At 44.1% G+C, this 20,447-nt stretch overlaps 1 protein-coding gene across 1 annotated transcript in view; it reads left to right on the top strand.

The window, feature by feature from the left end:
- Nucleotides 1–8,101: 8,101 nt before the first annotated feature.
- Nucleotides 8,102–20,447, top strand: part of FGF14 (fibroblast growth factor 14) — a 620,232-nt gene continuing 607,886 nt past the window's right edge. Inside the window, exon 1 of the mRNA XM_043582620.1 lies at nucleotides 8,102–9,162. Coding sequence (XP_043438555.1) covers nucleotides 8,955–9,162 — 208 coding nt within the window. The 5' untranslated portion in view covers nucleotides 8,102–8,954. The remainder of the gene's footprint in view (nucleotides 9,163–20,447) is intronic.

The following is a 20,447-nucleotide window of genomic DNA, read 5'->3' as shown; positions in this document are numbered from 1 at the left end:
AGTTAAGTAGCTTCGATTTTTGACCTCTAGAAATTTATGGCCCAACACACTTGTGTTATTTATTTGTTGGAGTGTAAATTCTCTGAGTTGGCACTTTTCTTCATTTACTTTGTTATCTAAATGTTTGTATATATGACACATTTTTTTGAATTGCAATTTTTACATTAATTTTGATAAATTGCTTTACAAAAGACACATTGTAAGTTAATGACAGGAAATTTTGGTTTACAAGTAAAATAATCCCATGAATTTTCTTATATAAGAATTGAATTTGATTTTATGAACCTCTTTTTTGAGGAAATATAAGAAATAAGCCCAACTAAGTAGTTTTTATCAATTCAAAGTGCCTGTCGGAAGTCCGTTTTGGGTAGGTTGCTCAGCGAATACTTATAGGAAGAAATAATCTCTGTTCATATAGTTTATATTTTTATTTATTTTAAAAAATATTTATTTTGAGAGAGAGAGAGAGTGTGTGTGAGCAGGGGAGGGACAGAGAGAGAGAGAGAGAGAGAGAGAGAGAGAGAGAGATTGAGAGAGAGAGAGAATCCCAAGCAGGCTCTGTGCTGTCAGTGCAGAGCCCAACACGGGCCTGGATCCCATGAGCCAAGAGACTGTGACCTGAGCCAAAATCAAGAGTCAGAGTCTCAATCAACTGAGACACCCAGGTGCCCCGAGTTTAATTCCACAGTGTGTAATAAAACATGTGGATCCTGGATTGAAGGTCTCATTGTCATCCTAGATATTTAGATATCAAATAAACCATCACAAACTCAATGAAAATTCTTTATCAACAGATACCAATTACCTGTAAAGGCTTAGATCCTAGGCAGAGAAAATAAATCAGGAAAACTGAAGCCATTTGATGCATTCTGATTTCAAAGTGATTTAAAGGTTTACTTATTTTTGAGAGAATGAGCAGGGGAGGGACAGACAGAGGGGGAGACAGGATCTGAAGTGGGCTCCCTGATGATAGCAGTGAGTGAATCCTGAGATCATAACCTGAATTGAAGTTGGACACTCAACTGACTGAGACACCCAGGTGCCCCAGATTTCAAAGTGTTTTAGGGCTCAGTAGGTTGAACACTTGACTCTTGGTTTTCGTTTAGGTCATGATCTCACGGTTTGTGAGTTCGAGCTCCTGCTTCTGATACTCTGTCTCCCTCTCTCTCTGCCCCTCTGTCACACTCTCTCTATCAAAAATAAATAATAATAATAATAATAATAATAATAAAAAGCCTGAAAAACAAAAACCAAGTGTCTTAAAATGGGAATTGGGGATTTAGGGCTGTTGGAAAAGCTGGAACTCAAAGTCAGGTAAACTCTTACCCATTATCTTAGCCTGAAGCACTGAAGTGGGCACTCTCAAGAGTTGACTAGGATTCTTAGTAGAGGCATGGTTCTCACAGAGGCACCAAGAAACCACCGTGAATCTTGCACTGGCCAGCAATTGCCTTCAGAGAATTGGCCTTTCCTCTTCTGCTTCCAAATTCATCTGAGGGCCTCTCATTAGAGAGAACTAACCTGAAGCCACACAGAGAAGGTGTTTTGGGAAGTGGGTTCCTGGCTTCTCCAGGTAAGTTTGGAATGGGGCATTGGCAGTTGCTGAACTGACCATACACAACTCATTGTGCAGAGGGATGCACCTCTTCTCACTAGGCATGTATTCGATCATGTTAATTCTTATTCCCCATTTATACAAATTTTAGAAAGTGAACTGTTGTCTGGGATAAATAATATTCTGAATTTTTGACTATAGAAGTCTCTTCCCAAGTTGAGAAAGTTCAGTGACAAATTTCTCCTGGTAAATTAAAAAATGGTATATCCAGTGTTGTCATATTTAAGAGTTCTAGGGATTAAGGAACAGGATCCTATTTACAGAAAAGACAGTTTCCCTTGAGAACACTTCAAACCATAGACAGCAATGGTTTTCAACTGGGGTACACTTCCTCAGGGTAAGGCATAAGAGAATTTTGGGTTAATGGGGAGAAAGCGGAGTGTAGTTTGAAGTAGTCTAAAAAAGTTGCCATTGCTTTGATTTGGTTTTAGTCAATATATTTAATTCATATTAATGTAAATCATGCTAAAGAAGGTTTGGTATGTTTTTAAATAGGGGGGATGGTTGTAAGGGTCTAGAGACATTGATATGATAGACCATCTGTAGAGCCCTTCCAATTATTCAAGGCCAATCCTGCTTGTTTTTTTTAAATTTTTTTTAACGTTTATTTATTTTTGAGACAGAGACAGAGCATGAACGGGGGAGGGGCAGAGAGAGAGGAAGACACAGAATCGGAAGCAGGCTCCAGGCTCCGAGCCATCAGCCCAGAGCCCGACGCGGGGCTCGAACTCACCGACCATGAGATCGTGACCTGAGCTGAAGTCGGACGCGCAACCGACTGAGCCACCCAGGCGCCCCCAATCCTGCTTGTTTAAGGTCAACTTCCACCTGCCTCGGAGGATGCAGAGAAGGGTCTCCTGTTTTCTTACTGAGGTTGTGAAGGAAATTGGGGTTTTACTGCAAGGCATATTTAATCCATATGGGCTGAGATAAAGTTCCTTTAGGTGAGAAACGAAGCTTTGTGGCATTTTGCCAAGAGAAGCTCATATTTCTGAGAACTCAGGGGAATTCATCTGCTTTTCCTGTATCTCTTGGCAGGTTCTTCACTGTTTTATGATTATACTCTCTGAACATGATAGGAACAAAGATGGGGATTTTTCTCACATATTATTTTCTAGTATTTGGGGATCCTACAAGGTAGGAATTAATCCTGCCTCTTTTCTCCACTTCTGAGTTCAGATTCAATCAGGGAATATGGCCACACAAACTAGAAAGATAGAAATAAATATTAGTTTCATTACTGATGAGGTTGTTTTGGGGAGCAAAACATAACCTGTGGACAATAATTGGTCTCACTGAATATTACCTTCACATCTGGAAACTTCAATGAGCACTCAAGGAAGAGTTTGATTCTGTAAGTGAGGCACATGTATCCAGAACCCCTGTTTTCTCTCTTCAACCTGTATTGAGTTGAGTTTTTACAGAGGTTGTAGTAGAAGTAGTTTATTGGGGAAAGAATATAGCAGATGAATGAGGAATGGATACAGGGAAGGGGAGAGGGCCAATAGTATGTTGATAGCCAACAATCCCAGTGGGAGACTGTCTTAATCCCACAGGGAAGCTCTGGGAAAGGATGGAAAACACATGCCTCATCATTAACCCTCCTAAGAGATAAGAGAGCTGGGGTGTTTCATCATGGAGAACACAGAGAAATTCTCTTAGGGAGAGTTAATGCCCAAGCTTTTCTATGAGTACCTGGACAGAGGGGACTTCCATGTGGACAAAAATTCCTCAGGGTCAGAGATGGAGATACCGGACGCTGGAAATCAAACAGAACACATTGATATGGCAGGATGAAAGGGATCTATATGGGGCACTGATGATGTCTGCTCCAAGCCCCCTAAGGAGTACAGAGAGAGTCCGAGCTCCAGACCTGCTTCTAGAAGACAATGCTTTCCACAGAGAGGAGCTGAAGGACAGGAGTCTGAAAAAAATTTTTTAAAAATGTTTATTCATTTTAGAGAGAGAGAGAGAGAGAGCAAGAGAGAGAGAGAAAGTGGGTGCGCATGGGGGAGGGGCAGAGAGAGGAGGAAAGAGGATCTGAAGTGGGTTCTGCACTGACAGCAGCCAGCCTGATGTAGAGCTCCAACTCACGAACTGCAAGGTCACGACCTGAGCTGAAGTTGGAAGCTCAACCGACTGAGCCACCCAGGGGCCCCAGGAGTCTGCAAACCTTTTGCAGGCAGGCAGATCCAAATAAAAAGAGAGAAGGGGCTGGGCCACTTAGGTCATTCTTTTCTTCATTAAGAAATTGGGAGGGGGCAGAGAGAAGGACTGGGGTTACCTTTCCAGACTGTTCCCTCCAGGGGAGGGGAGCGGAGGTTTTCTGTGCCACCAGCCAGTGTGGGAACATGGGGAGAGGAAGAAAATGGTACTAATGTGTAGTACCATCGTGTGAAATTTAGAATTATTCCTTAAAAAGTGATAATAATTGTTAACAGCAAAATAGAGAAGGAGTAAGTGTGCAAACGACAAAAGGCACAATCTTTCTGAAAAAAGTTTACAAGGTAAATATAGACATGGAGGTCCCGTTGTACACATTGGTCTTCTTTTCCTCTTTCTGACCTACTCTTTCTTCCCAACACTTTGCCCTCTGTCTTTCTTCTCCTTTCAGTGATCAAAGCTTTATTGTCATGGTCCTAAGCTCTAAACTGTCATGGGTTACATCTGATGGGCAGGGAGCAGGACAGAGAAGGAGACAAAGGGAGTAAGATCTGACAATGAGATAAGCAAGAGAGTTTATAAAAAGCAGCTAAGAGATCAGTAGCCGCTTCAGTGAATGGAAAGGAGAATCAAATCACAGGCTGTGAATAAAGTGATAGGTTATAAGTGATGTACTTGTGTTCTTTATCCTTTTAACGTAAGTACCCCAAATATAAATGTGTTGTTATTAATTGTAAACCAGTCCATAAGCTAGTAGAGAGACTAAGCTGTGAGGAATTCACACGAAGTACAGTGGCTCAAACCAAGGTTTCTTTCTCCGTCTGTCATCCAAAGTGCAGCAGTCAAGGACAGGTTGGCTGTTCTGACCAAGTTACTTCTATCTCGGTACTTTATTCCTGGGGTGTGTTCCTGTCTGTGCTGCCAAAGCTGCTCACACCATTACTTTCAGCTCACAGGGAAGACAAGACGGAGAAGTGAAGATAGGCAACTTCCTCTGAAGAATGTGACCAGGAAGTTGAACCTGTCACTTCCGCTCACATCTCGTTGGTCAGAATCCAGTCACATGACCATAACTTCTCTGGAACTGAGGCTGGGAATTCCCTTCTCCACCTGGGTATCAGTGTGCCCTTCTCAAACTGTGGTGGCGAGTGGGGTTTTATTACTGAAAGAAAGAATGATTAGAAAAGTACCTAGTGGGAACAATTAGAAAAAGCATGCTAAGACCGTTACAAAGACGTTTGATGACTAATTTCATGAACGTTCACATGTTCTGTATTATAATAAAATGTGTACTTTATTGTGTTCTGAAACTCTAGTCATTAGACTTACCTTTAGGTTAGTTAACTATGATATGCTGAAGGTAAGTTTAATTTTTAAATGTACTTGGTTATGAGTAATGGGTTTATTTGACCTCAGTCTAATGAAAAACGCAGTCTTTTCTGCCAAAATACACTATGGCTTTTGCTGTTAATTCTTATAGTTATGATGAGGCTTTTCTCATTTTATCTTTACTCACATGTATTCCAAAGCTTGCATTCATTTTCTAATACTTTTAGTTTTTGTCAACTAATATTGATTTGTAGCATGGCAAAGGGGAACTAACAATTTTGATGTCTTCCAAAATGGAACTTAAATAATAGTGTGAACTCAAGCCAGTGTAAGGATCTTCGGATCATCCCTAAACTGAAGGCCCCCAGAAACCTCTGTTGCCTCTTGGTCTTCTTTATTGTGTAACTGGAGAGCTGGTTTAATTTTATGAGTTAGCATGCAACACGGACTCCTGTACAGTTACTTTCATAGGGTCAATGCTGAATAAATATTGGTTGAGTAATTGAATTGGATGACTTCGAGGTCATCAGAAATTGCAAGTCCTTTGGACCGAAAGTAACCTGAATCAGGTAGGCCATCTTTTCTAGATAAAAATATTTGGTATTTTTCATTTGTTTGTTTGCTTAGTCATGTTAATAAAAGCCTATGCAACGTAAGTAAATAATGTATCAATAAATATATAAAACATTGTACTAAAAGATTTGCACATACATTGTGCTAAAAGATTTCTCTTTCCTTTAAGTAGCATAAAAGATGAAAAGCGACTAACACGGTGCCTGGCATAATAGATTCTCAATAAATAGTAGTCACAGTTAATTACCTTTTATGTTGTTCCTTAGGTTATAGGACAAAGATGCAATAAGTTTTCCACCAGCATCTAGCAAAACACACCATAGCTTTCTTGCAGTAATTCTTTATTTTAGGAGGGATCAAATTCACTGTCGTAATGTAAAGAAGAGCGTCCCATTTGGAAATGCACGGAGAACCAGTATGAGAAATGTTCTCTTTACACAAACTGAGCATGTGAAAAGTTCCAATAATTACAGAACATCTCCCCAGACTTTACTCTGCTTGTGAAAGACCTCGGGGAACTCGGCAAGCTTTTACAGAACCTTAGAGCTATGTGAGTTCAGAAGAACTCGTTGGAGAATATTTTTTATTCAACTGTTTCTCTGGGGCCTGTCCAGGGTTAGTATATTGGGATGTTCTGGAACCCATGACAGGACACCAGAATGTGATAGTAGCAGCATGAGGTGTTTGTCTCTGATAATATCAAAAAATGCTTTCCTAATTACTTGGCTGTGCTATCTCATTTTTCCTCTTTCAAAAAAGAATTCTGCTCTTCATTGCTTTTTTTCAGCCTGCTTCTCCTAAGTCATTTGGCACTAAATTCATGGACTCTTGGTATTCCCTCTTTCTTTACTTCCCAAACTTTATTTAGACTGCAGTTTAATCTTGGTAATTTCTTTGGGCTTTATGACATGATGCTTTTGGCACATTGAGGGCATCGCTATTTAACTTTCCAGTTTCTTAGCTTTAATAGAATTTACTTGTTTTACATTCTTTTTCTATCTTAACTAAAATGGACTAATGTTTCCCAAAAAGGTTCTGGATATTGGATGCAAATTTTGACATCTGAAAATGCCTCCTAGATATTAGAAAACTGTAGCAGTGGGAAAGTTATTCTGTTTTTTAATTTTTTGATAACTAATAATCAAGGAGTTCATTTTCTTTAAAGTCAGTTCATCTCTCATTCCCCAACAACATAAATCTATAGCTCTTTGTTTATAAGATAGTTTGGTATCCCACACAGTAAAGGCAGTTTTAATTTTTTGGAATTGAAATGGCGCTTCTAAAATATATTTTTAAATTAGTTAAACTTTTTGTGTCAATTTTCCATAAGCTGGAAATAAGTGGCCATAATTTCTTAACAAGAGTGAGAGTGGTCAATTTTACTTTTTAATGCTCACATCACAAGTATGTTGAAATGCTAACATTTATTAATTTGAGTAGTGAGCACATTGGAGCTTGTGATACTATTCTTTGTAATAGTTTGTATTATTTTATGCATTGTATTTTTTTCCCAAATAAGACAAAATATTTAGTTGCACCCTAAGTCTTGATTTTCTGAGAAAGTAGGAAGCCGGGTTATATGGTGGTGAAATAGAAAATCTGTCCAGTTTTTTTAGGTTAGATGGTGATGGCGGGTGACAAGGTTGTATATTAGTGTGGATGAGAATGGAATGAGGGTGAATTTAATGTTTGCTCAATTAATGGGTGCAGAAACAAGCAATGAATTAGTGTGTAATGTAAGCAGAGTGCTTTCTGTTCAAAAACATTATTTGAAGATAATGGATTGTCTATCTAGAAAAGGCATAACTTTTCTCATGTACATATGACCCTCTCCACCAAAATATATTCTGCCACCTAGATTTTAGTAGTTGTTCCTTTAACAGGCTATTTCTGCAAGTACATATTTGGCATACACCTAGACTATATTTTTTCAAACGGCAGTTTAAGTAGAATTCAAATAATAAGAGCTAAAGGAGCTTGAGTTTTCCTTAATGTTTTAGATGCTTTAGGTGCTGTTTTTGCGAATGTTAAGTAAGGTGGAGCTCATTCTGGCTGTGAGGAGTGGTACCAAACTACTGTTTGTCTTTAAACCCCTTCCCTCTGTTGTATTTTCTGAGGTTTGCTAATTATAATTGTTAATTTTCCTTTTCAGAATTCACTTTTAACCGAAGGCTCTGTTAGATGGCTCCTGGAGCGAGCTGCCAGCCGACTCATGCTGGGCAGAGGAGGGAAAGGGTCCAGGGCTGGGGCTGGGGCTGGGGCTGGGGCTGGGTGCCGGCGGTGGGGGACTTCCAAGGGGGAAAGTAGCGGAGGACTGCAGTGACACTGCCCTCCCCGGGCGGGTTGAAGCATCTCACTGGTGACGGGTCTGAAAGCACGTGGCTACGTCATGGAAAGCCAGTCTTTTCAATGCAAACTTCAACTCCTCCTCCTCCTCCCTCTAATGCCTGTAACTCACATCCGAGGCTGGGCGAGGAATCCGGAGGGGAGATTTTCCTCATGCTCACCGTTGTTGGAAACTGGGAGAGTGACAGGAAGGAGGAAGGGGATCCGTGGCGCTCTCTACCTACTACAAGCCTGACAAGGGGAGGGGGCACCTGGATTTGCATCTTTTCTTCGTGGTGATTGAGAACGGCAGGTTCAATCCGATCCCACTGAGCACTGGCGATTGATTATTAAAAAAAAAAAAAAAAAACAACCAAAAAAAAAACCAAAAAAAAAAAAAAAACCAAAAAAAAAAAAAAACCGACACCGGGAGAAGGGAGGCTCTGTCTTCGGCTGTCAGACTCGATCTCGGAGGTGGTATTTGGTGTGTGTGCGTGTGCTGGTGTTTTTTTTTTTTTTTTTTTTTTTCTTCTTTCTTTCTTTCTTTCCTTTTTTTTTTTTTTTTTTTTTTTTTTTTTTTTCCTTCTCTCCTAGGGGCTACACAATGGCAGTCTTCTCTCAGTGAGATGAATCCTGCTTTGCCTTCTGCAGACCCACCCATCCTCATAGCGATCAAGTAAAAGGCTATGGTTTTCTCTTTGGGGATCTTTTGTGCATTACTGTTCTCTCTGATTAGTTCTGGTCTCTGTTGGGATTTCTTTGCTTTTTTGTTTGGCTTCATGCTGAAAAAGGATTTTTTTTCCAACCCTTCGGTAATAATCCAGTGGTGATCGAGGGGGATAAATCATTCACCCTGGCCGAAAAAAAACAATCACTGAGAAGTCTCAAAGAAATATACCACGTGAGGGGAAAAAACTGGGAGAAGATCCGGAATATTATCGTTTTTCCTATGGTAAAACCGGTGCCCCTCTTCAGGAGAACTGATTTCAAATTATTATTATGCAACCACAAGGATCTCTTCTTTCTCAGGGTGTCTAAGCTGCTGGATTGCTTTTCGCCCAAATCAATGTGGTTTCTTTGGAACATTTTCAGCAAAGGAACGCATATGCTGCAGTGTCTTTGTGGCAAGAGTCTTAAGAAAAACAAGAACCCAACTGGTAAGCAAAACATGCATCATGTTATGTTTTTCCTCATAATAACCTGTCTGTTGCTCATTGAGCTAGATATGCAGTCCTGCTATGCAGGAAGGCAGGGGAACAGAGCAGGAACCAGGACAGTGTTGCATATAGAGGTGTTGCATGAATAAACAAGTAACAGCTGGATCGGCGTCTCTGAGCCCGAAAACCACGGTCAGCATCTCTTGGCTGTGACACATCCATCACTAGGAGGGAGGAGGAAACTTTTTTTTTTTTAAATGTATTTGGTTGCCTATGTTTGGTGGAATATTTGAAGGGCTGTGGTTTAAGGTTTTGCCCGAGGCGGCTGAAGCTTCGGTAGTTGCCAGGAGAAGGAACCGCGAGCTCTTCGTACTTGGGCTGCAGGTTCAGGGACGTAGCTCGGTGCCGAGAGCCTGCTCTAGACTTTCTGATTAGCTTGCACAATGTTCGCCACCCCATCACCTTTACCGAAGTAAAAGAGGCCCTCTCCCTCGCGGCCCCGCTCCTCCGTCAGCCCCCGCCTCCCTCCCCCGTCTAGCTCTCTGTGCACGAGTATTAACTCATTCCCCCGTCTGCCTCTGACACCTCCTGCTGCTGGGGATGCTTGAGCTGGGCTTATGCCTGGGGGAACCCCAGACCGAAGAGACAAACTCAGCCCCTCTAATATATGTAATTTAAGGCTTCCCCCCCCTCCCCAAACAGTATCAAAACCCTGCGCCTGAGTCCCACGAGTGCGGATGAACCGGACCGTGGGTCCCAGCTTCAGGCTCTGGTGATCATGCGCCCCTATTCCAAAGGCTCCAAGCGGGCAACTTGCAGTGCATTACATAAGAAATGCAAATGCAGGTGATTCGGGGAGTCGAGTCCCGGGGGTTCACTTCCCGGTATCCCCATCTGAAGCGTTTGGGGGCGGCCGCGAAGCTGTGGGCGAGTCCGCCAGGGAGGCCGGGCCGGAGGGCTGCGTGGTGGCGGCGGCGCGCCGACGAGGAGGTTGGGCGCAGCCAGTCTGGGAGCCGCGCGCGTAGGCAGCGGGGGTGTGTGGCGTCCCCGGGTTCAGTTCAGGCTGGGGAGGGCCCGGGGGCCCTGTGTTTGTGTCTGGGGCTGCGCTGGGGGGCGGGGGCGGGGCACCGGCCGTCCTGCAGTGGTAGCCGGGGCGCTGGAGGCTCCTGACGCTGGCACTGCGGTGTAGTCGATCATGGCTCCCCGTGGCCGCCCTGACACCCCAAGCTCCGCCGGGGTCGGGCAGCAAGTGGCTGCTGCCTCCCTGCCTCCGAACCTTGCAAATGCAGCGTAGCTGGGGCGGCTCGCTCCGAGGGGGCTGCCGTCTGCGGGTGCCTGGAGTGAGAGCAGGAGGAGGGGGAGGAGGAGGAGCGGGAGGAGGGCGAACAGGAGGAGGAGGAGGGGAAGGAGGGAGTGGAGGGGGAGGAGGGGGTGGGCGGGGATGGAGGCGGTGGGTGTGGAGGCTGAGCACCCTGTGAGGCCCCCACCGCTGCAGGAGAAGGGACACCGCGAGTTGTTAGACCGTCCGAAAGGGCAGATGCCCTCCTGCGGGCGGAGGACACCTGGGCAGTTGCCCCAGCTGGGACGTTTGGGTGGCTGTGGAGGCTCTGGGGGAAGTCTCTGGCTGCCCGCGGGCGCCGTGCTGCAGTGGGCTCTGTGCCTCTGCCCTGGAATTCTCATCCCTGTGCTGTGGCTCTGCCCCTTACTCACCGGCCCCTTCTGTGGCGTCCTCCCCCTCCTTCCCCCTCCTCCCCCTCCCTCCCCCTCCTCCCCCTCCCTCAGTCCCCTGTCCTTTTACCCTTCTCTCTCCCAACTCCTCAGCGTTTAGCAACTCTGAGCTGACACCACCATCCTGAGCATTGCCCAAGGAGAAAGCCGTGTTGTCCCCTTACCCCCCGCATTTCTAATTCAGCTGTGAGGTGTACCCCAAGCCCGCGTCCGGCCCAACACTCGCTGATGTTTCGGTGATGCCTAGATCCGCAGCACTACTGTATCACAAGTTAATGTGAAGACCTTTTTTGCGAGACTTACCCAAGTGGGACAAGTCAAGGGCTGCCGTTGGGAGAGAGGGGGATTGTTCCTTCACGCAGTGAAAATAGTTGGTTTTGAAGCCTTTTCCTGTCCTGTGAAAAGATTTAGCCCCCTTTTGAGAAAGGAATACTGTAAAAGCATTTTTTTTTTTTTTTTTTTTTTTTTTTGGATTCGGCCATTAGTCTAGGGACCATAAAGTCACTCCCTCCATAGTACTGGAGGGTGGACTGGGGACACTAAGTTTCCTTACTGGCCTTTATAATTTTTTTTTGTAAACAATTTTACTGGAAACACTAATTCCCCTCCCCCCATACACGATTCAAGATATTTTTATTACACCTCCCCCACCCCACCCACTTTCCTCTCTCTGAATAAAGAAGATTTTTTTTTCTTTCCAAGACATTTTGGAAGGTGTCAAATGACACATTATTTTTAGAGTAATTTATTTTGCAGCTTATGAATGCTAAAGTACTTGGGTGTGAATTGATAGGTTAATTCAAAGAGTGTCTAACGACATCACCAACTATTCTGATAGGATGGTGTAGTCTTACATTGCTAGAAGTTAGAGTTCCAACCTGGGAACTGGAGCATTTTGTAAGCTGTTTTAAAAATGTGACATTAATGTGTCACACTATCTCATCTTCTAAAAGTTTTGCTTTTTGAACTTGACTCAAATCCATGCTTAACCATTCCCTTTCAGGATTGTAACGTAACTGGTAGATTCCATTCTCCTTCTGCTATTAACATGAAGCCTAAAATCGTTTGCAGGTTTTCGATCCCAAGATAGCAGTATAACCAAGAAGTTAATTGGGTAATTAAAATAAAACAAAGACTAACATCCTCTTAACTGTTAAAACCAAAGAGAACAGATTGACTACTACCTATTATGTTATCTTAAATCTAAAATAAGGACAATTAACGGGTTTCAAACTAAGAAGTTTGGCAGAATCCCTCCAAATACCAGTACTAGGATCAGGAATTCAGTGTGAATACTGTGTAGATTAATAATTCTTCCCAACTTTTGCAAATTATAGAACAAATTACTGATTATTCCCAATTTTTAAATTGTCAAGAAGTGTAGGTAGTTTGGTCAAGGCTCGTTGGAGGACTTTTAAAACTCTGCTATATACTCATGTTGATGTGAAAATAGAGTCATGCACTTAAGGACAAAGTTATTTATATATCCCAAAGTTATTAGCTTTTAAATAAGAGGTGTTAATTTAAAAGGCTTTTTGTAGTTGCTTTTATGTAAGATTTAACTGGAAAAGAACATGAAGATTATACTTACACAATATATGCTTGGTAAAATAAATTCTAATAGCTTGGAAATCCTGCATATAATGTAAATCTACCGTCTTCATAGAAACGTCCAGTGTCTCACAATACAACCATTAACAGAGAGCACACACACACATGCACACTCACGCTTAAATGTCCTACTGTCCCCTATTCTCCTAGTTGAGCAATGGCTGTATGTTTAGAATAAATGTTACCTGCTTCAACTTTCACTGTGAGTCATGCAAGGTGATTGTGTTTTAGGCAAATCATTAAATAGGGAATACTAAGTCCAAGGCACTTAGTTAGCCTGGAGGAGGGCTTGATATGTTTCGTTAAACCAGCAATGATAGATTGGACTGACCAATGTGTATCACAGGCCAGTTGGGTACTAATCTAGGTCGCTAGACTTTGAGTGACAGCTGCTAAGGATAGTGGTTGGAAAAAAAAATCCACAACAAAGGTAAATACTAAGGTCATGTCATAGATATCTCTTCAAGACACATAATGTACAACAAGCAGAGGAAGCCCAGACCCTTAAATAGATACACTTATTGAACCACACTCATGAGATGCCCAAACTTCCATGGCTTGATAGGGTTTTGGGAAAGCATAGAATTTAAGATAAGTTGTAGTCAAAGATAATTTTATTAAGTACCAGTGACAGTGGCAAGGAGGGTATGAAGCAGATGTCCTGGACCTAGTTCCACAGAGCACATTTAGATCTCACAAACTTATGACCCCGAGCATCTCCCTTCCTGAACGCAGTCTTTCTCTCTGCCAGGTAACTTGGAGATCATACAAGCAAGGCTTGGTAGAACTCATTGTCACTTGCTATTTCCTACTTGTTCTGGTGTCTTTCAGCTCTGCTTTTGCCTTTCGCTAAAGCTGTTTTAGGTGCCAAAAACATCTGGTACGCCTCTGTTACTCATTTAAATATATGTTATTCTTTTAAAACGACTTGCTTTACATGTAGGGCTGTCATGGCATTTAGAAGTGGGAAAATAGGGAGAGACGGGCGAAAAAAGAAAGTAAGCATTTTTTTACTCCTTCCCCTTCTCAGCCTGCCGACTCATCCTGGGTGCCTGTAGAGCTGGGTAAGCCACAAATTGGCCATACCCTCTGCATTTCTAAACACTGAGCATGTACCAAATGGAGACATCAAATTCAGACTGCATGGCTGCAACACCAAACAGGTGTGAGGCCCTTCTCTTTCTGACATGCTTGCCTTTAGAGTGGGATTCCGTGTAATCGGAGTTGGCCTTGGACTCCATCCAAGAAGCTTTAGTTACTGAAGTAGCAAAATGAGTTTGCAGAGCAGGGGCACTTCAGGAACCAAAGGACAGTATTTTAGACTGGCTTCCAAGTATTGACTTTCTGGGAGAGTGGATTTTTCTTTTTTGAAATGAAATCCAAGTTAACAAGTGTGAAATCCGATGCATGATAATCTAAACTCGGTTTTAACCACAAGGATGACGGGGTGTACTCCTATCCAGCCTAGTCTCATCTTCCACAGCATCTAAAACTGAGAATATTTTTTCAAACGATGCATCGCTTTCAGAAGGTGCCAAAGGTAATTCTAGACTGTATTTAACATTTCCCACGTGAAACCATTTCTTTAACGTTCAAACCCAGTCTTCCATGTTTTAGCAACACAAACACTGGGGACTTCTCTGGTTTTTTAAAATACATATGGCAACAAGGACAACAATCAAAATTTTCGCTTCTTTGTACATTTTGGCATCATAACTCAGTCAATTGACTCATAATCTTCCTATAAATACCATGTAGATGTCTCAAAATGGAAGTATTTATTCAAAATAGTTTTTTATGCCTTAAGGCGAGACAGTTGGGATTTAACAGTATATTTGAAGCTCTTCTATTTTTTCCCCCTCTATTAAGTTTTAAACCAGACATTACATCGTGGTGTCTATATTTGTAATAAAACCTTTGAGTGTAGCCTTAGGATCATCTCCAGGAGGAACTGTGGGTCAGGGAAATACAACGGACACTTCTTCCTGCCCAGTGCCATAGTCTGTGTTGTTTAGGGTTTCATTTTGTGTACCACATTCCATATTTCCTTATAAGACTTGAACCTGAGCACTGAAGGGTAGAGAATTTTCTGAGGCAGACTTCTGAGTTCCTCCATATTCCTCTAGAGATGCACTAATGTCTTTGCTCTTCTGCTCTTTAAGGACCAAGTATTTCCTGATGTTTTCCCCTGTGTATTTCTCTAGTTGCTACAAACTGACTTTCTGCTTTGTTCAGAATGAAAAAGGCAGGGTGACAAAAGGAAGGGAGGTTCAGAGAAGGAATAAACATGAAGGCAAAGGGAGGCATGATGCAGACATGTTTTGCAGGGAAACTGAGGTTTTTGTTTATTTAACCTACTAACACTATCTAAGAGAGTCACCCAACAATTGTTGGGCACTGTTGCCTTAATTATTGTTCCCTGACATAAACTCTACTTATGATACGGAGCAGGTTTTCAATGCATTTTTAGTCAATGAATTAATAGTGAAAACAGGATTCTCTGAGAAAGTTAACTGTGGGAATGTAACAGCGGGTATCATAAATTAGCTTGGTTAAGGTCACTTAATGCTTACTCCTTCCCAACAGTGCCAACCAAGAATTTGGTTTCTTAATGATAAAACAAAGAGAAGAAAAGTCCTTAGTGGACTTCTCAGCGCTTCATCCCGCCATGATAAAGCATCCTGAAACACCACTTGCAAACATTCCCTAGGCCCACATTTTATAATACCCTCTTCCTAAATCTCAAAACTTGAGGCCTTACTCAAGGATACAAGCTCACGGAACCAATCACAGCCTCCCCATCTGGCACTCTCAGCCTTTAAATAGCGAATGGTAGGGTGCCATCAGGTGCCCTCTGCAAGAGCCCCATTCATTTTCTTTTCTAATCTTAAATTTGCCTCTCTTTAAAAAGGAAGACGTTCCGCAAAAACAGCTCAATGAATTGTTCCTGTTTTCTTTATCGAACTTCTTTATCTGAAGGTGGTAACTGGGACCCTCCCTGGTGGCATATTTTTGCTCTTGAGGGGCAGCACCTAAACAGCCTCTAGTTCAGTTGCTTGGAAAGGAGGTGCCCCCCTCCCTTAATATTTTGTTCTTTCCAGTTTTAAAGCAGTCATCTTCAAACTCGCTAGCTCCCTGCACATCCCACAACCACGCTGATCCAGGTAGCTTCTCCTTTCTGGAGCTACTGTCAAGGCGGAGGGCGCTGGGCCACTGGCCGCGGGCTGGCAGGCGCTAAGTGTGTCAGGGACGAGGTCTGGCCGGCCTCACGGGCGGGGGCAGAGTCCCTGCTTTCCGGAGCGGCGTGTCACTGTTCCCTGCAAGCCGGGGCCGGCCACTCTGCGGCTCCGATCCGCTTCCAGGAGTCGGGCCCCTGGGTGACCTGGCCGAAGTCGGGTTGTGAGTCTGCCTAATTGAGTCCGAAGAGACGGGGCACGCGGGCCAGACACGGTCCTCCTCCGGGTGTGATCCGCGGCCCGAGGCTCCGGGACCGGCCACCGCGCGCTCCCTTCCTAGGAGCGCCCGGCGCGCCGCAGCGCAATGCGGCGGAAACGGCCCGCCCGAGCCGCCGTAGCGCGGGAAGCTTCCGTTGTCACAGAGATGACCTCTGACCCTGGGGGCGCCTCTGGGGGAACTCGTGCATCTGTTGCTATGGAAACCAGGGCGGCCTGTGGCGGGTGCTCGCGCGACCCGGAATGGGGGCAGGGCCAGGCCCCTGAGGCTGCAGGTTTGCGGGCCAGTCTGCCGGCGTCCGCGCAGCGGCGCCTCGGAGCGCCGGCCCAAGGGCCGCGAAGGAGTGAGTTCTGCGCCCACAGGTGGCCGCCTGCACCCGCGGTCCCCTCAACGCGCTGCCGGGCCCAGAGGCAAAGGGACTGGGCTCACACCCTGGCTCAGGACGAGGAGCAGATGAGCGGAGCCGGGCTCTCAGCTTCCGCACTAGCTACTGGAAGGACCCGGGCTGGCTCCTGAAGTTCCCTCAGCTGCAATGTGAGAATGATCTCAGGTCAGCTCTCCGGTTCTAGGATTCCGTAATCCTCCACCCGACCCGGGCTCCAAGTGAACTCTCCCCTCTCCCCTGTGTCTCTCCGGGACTCTGTTGAGTATATTTAAATTGTATTCCAAAATCGGAGACTGTCAGAGAGGGAGGGGCCCCGTCTGGATCCTCAGTGACCCGCCCCTCTTAGAGGTGTGGCGACTCCTTCCCAGTGCAGGAAGAGACTGTGCCCAGAGCCGGGTTTGAATTGTAGAGGCACCGCCGCTCTGAGCCTTGGAAGGAGAAACACGTCTTATTTGACCGGTGACACCACCAAGAGCTCTTCATGCATTGCACAGAGTTGTGTGGTTGGTGCTGGAACAGATAGATGGCCTTCCTTTATAACCATTATATTCTCCAGATGCCTTTCCTGCAGTCTCTAAACGTTTTGGAGGAGGGAGGAGGCTCTCTCTATTGGCTTCTATTATCTTTGGGCTATTGGGGGAGAATCACAGGTGACAGACATTTTGGATTTAAAAAAAAAAAAACTTCACTGTAAATTTAGAAATCGAAAAAGATGATTTCCAGGGTACAGTAATGCAAAACTTGCTAGATTATAAAAGAACGGCTGGATCCAAATTGATGGAATAAATTAAGGTTACTTGTTCAGACGGCTTGACACGTTTTAAAGATTTTTCATTGGCCTAGTTTCCAGATAGCCTCCCGTCCCTTTCTATCTTTTCTTCCTTCTTTCTGATAAGAATTACCTCCCTGAAGTTAGCTTTTCAAAGAGGTGGCCTTCAGGTTCCAGAGAAGAGTGGGTAGAACATTTACATTGCAAAGGCACAAGGAAAGAATGCCAGCTCCTCCAACAAGGACATGTTTCCTAAATCCAAAAAATTTTTTTTAATGTTTATTTATTTTTGAGAGAGACAGAGACAGAGCGTGAGTGGGGGAGGGGAAGAGAGGGAGACACAGAATCTGAAACAGGGTCCAGGCTCCATGCTGTCAGCACAGAGCCTGACGTGGGGCTTGAAATCACGGACTGTGAGATCATGACCTGAGCTGAAGTCGGTCACCTAACCAACTGAACCACCCAAGTGCCCCCTAAACCAAAATTTCACAATACCTACAAACTTTAATAGATTAGCCAGGGCAGGGGGGTGGGGGAGAGTTGGGGATTGATTAAAAATGATAGATGGGTCTTGAATTGCTTCTAGAGCTGCAATTCTGTTCTTGTAAAGACTGAATTTACAAGATAAGGACAGTTCTTTGTAATTCCTCAAACAATTGGTATTGCAACCTGTATGATCTCAAAGGGCTGACCACCCATCCAACTATATATCTTCTCTTTGCTTCTTCAGGTCAGGGAGAAGCTCTTCAACTAAGGTGGAAATCGAAAGATTCCTGTGTTCTAGATTTAGAGCTATTTGTCTTTGGAATGTTTTTATTTCCTTTTGGGTACATAGTTTCATTTGACTTAGGACAGAAGGCCTAAAAAATTTCCTATGAGGTTCTGAATATCAGCCTCCAATATCGGCAAAGCTCTAACCATAGAACTAGTTAAAAAAAAAAATCATCCTTTTAAATATCTTGTTAGGTTTAGGCCAGGACAAGCAGTAAATATTCCTGGCAGTATTGAACAATCTATTGAACGCAAGAGGCATTCCCAAAGAAGGTGCAAAAGATACCTCTCTCCCAAGATCCAGAGCCACTCCCAAAGATAGCTGAAACAAAGACCCACTTCCCTTGAAAGCTGGCAATAATCGGTAGGGCACTAGCCACAAATGTAATGCAACTTCTATTTCTGTCTGGCTATCTTTTGAGGGCCCCCAACCTGATGGTTGCCAAGCCCAGTTCTCAGAACCCAAAATGAGATAAGTAAGAAGGCAATAGTTGTCCTTGGGAGAGAAAGGATCAATAACCAATGCATCTTGAAAAGGAAGAGATAACATGAAATTTTACCTTCCTCTCTTGACCAGGCACTACAGACAGAGATCCAGGAGAGCTGATTCTGGTAAGAATTTCCACCCTTTGCTCACTTCTCTCAGGTTTCCCCGATCAGTTTTCTCCAAGTCTCCAGAGTGAGTGGGGTTTAAAGTAGAGAGTGAAGTTGAGCATCTACCAGAATTTGGCAAAGTTTTTAAAATTAATTTTATTTTAGTCTCCCCTTGGTTGTTTAAGGGAATACTGGTGGAGATTTACTGGAGAATCCCTTGGAGTCCCATCAACCCCGAGAGGGGCCCATGTGGCGACCCTCCTTTGGGGGTAGATATAAGGGCCTCTGGACATAGGCCATTAATTTGGAAGGTTTTTGTTTACAGTCTTGCAGTGTGTTTAAAGTGGAAAGGCAGTGCAGACAGAGGATTAGTAGACTGAGTACTGAGGTAAAGGAGGGTAGAAGGGAGTAGTAGGAGGCATTTCTTTCTTCTTTTTTTAACGTTTATTTATTTTTGAGAGAAGAGAGACAGAGAGAATCCAAAGCAGGCTCCAGGCTCTGAGCTGTCAGCACAGAGCCTGCTGTGGGGCTTGAACCACGAACTGTGAGATCATGACTGGAGCTGAAGTTGGGTGCTTAACCACTGAGCCACCCAGGCACCCCTAGATCTGTTATTTATTTGTAGTGGTGGATAGTCTAATGGCTTTTAATGGTCCAACTTGTGCCTACTTAGATTTTGATGTGCCATTCATCAGAAAAGTCTGAATTTCTTGTGTTAATTTATTTCCCCAACCTTCCTAGCACTTTGTGCTGTGGACTTGCCTTGAGTTTTGTGAGTCCTGCACCCCCAATGGCTGCCAACTTGCTTTCCTTAGATTGAAGGGTAACCATTATTTCCCCTTGAAATAAGCCATCATAATTCAGCCAGACTTACTGTTTCTGACTGCCTGTGTGCACTGTTCCTGATACTTGAAAGCCCCCCACCCCCCACAACGTGCTTAATCATAGATGAGTTTGGCTACAAACCTAAATATGTGGCCTGCTAAGTCTCACCATGAAAATCTGGAGTCTCTCACACCCCAGTTTTCCACCTTGTGAAGAAAAACCCCTGGAGTCTCACACCCCAGTTTTCCACCTTGTGAAGAAAAACCCCTGGAGTCTCACACCCCAGTTTTCCACCTGGAAGGATTAAGATGAACAAACTTGAGGAGTTCAGAATGCAAAATAAGCAGAGCTTGATCAGAGAGAAGCTTACCAGAGCAGCTGGAGAGGCAGCAAATAAAATGGCTCTGTGGGTACAATCACCTGCTTCTAGAAGCCATCCCCAGAATCTTTAGCAGCTGTCTTCAGGGCCCATCTCATTGCCAAGCTGTCAATTTACAAAACTGAAACAATTTAGTAATCAGTTTGATGTCCTTTCTTCAAGGGAGAACAATCCTCGACTGGGGGAGTACAGTGCCTCACAAGTAGTTGGATCATTCTTCCCAAGGGATTTTGGGCAAGTGTGAGTTTTAAGAGGCGTTGGAAGAGGCAACAAGGAAACAAGCATGATTGACTGGGAGGCTAGGGATTCCCTTACAAGGCTAGGGGGTCCCATTTTCTAAGGTAAAGTAAGCTAGCTAAAGCCCAGCTGGAGGATTGTGATTAGTGAATGTTAGATTTCCTTGACAGGTGTTTCCCATTACGTGCAGGGTGCCTTAAGTTTTGGATTTGTGATGTGGACCAGGTGGCTGGGCCTGCCTCTGTTTTGTGGGTCCTGATATACAAATAAACTTTATCAGTAGTCAGGAACAGATCATGTGTTATGTGACATGGTCAGATTTATTCTTTAGGCAATTGCTATGGTGACAGCGTGGAAAATAGCTTTGAGTGGGGCAAGACTGAAGGTAGAAAGGCCACAAAGGAAGCAACTGAAGTGGAAGTGGTAAGGTCCAAAATAACGCAGTGACAGGGGCTGAGAGAAAGGGCAGTCTGTCCACTTCAGTGGCCAATGTGAACCGGGGAAGGCAGGAGAGGGAGGAGTCTAGAATGTTT

Source organism: Prionailurus bengalensis, chromosome A1 (genome assembly GCF_016509475.1).
Source record: "Prionailurus bengalensis isolate Pbe53 chromosome A1, Fcat_Pben_1.1_paternal_pri, whole genome shotgun sequence".
Classification (NCBI taxonomy): domain Eukaryota; kingdom Metazoa; phylum Chordata; class Mammalia; order Carnivora; family Felidae; genus Prionailurus; species Prionailurus bengalensis.
The sequence above is the reverse complement of the archived record's forward strand: the minus strand, read 5'-3'. Positions and strand labels throughout refer to the sequence as shown.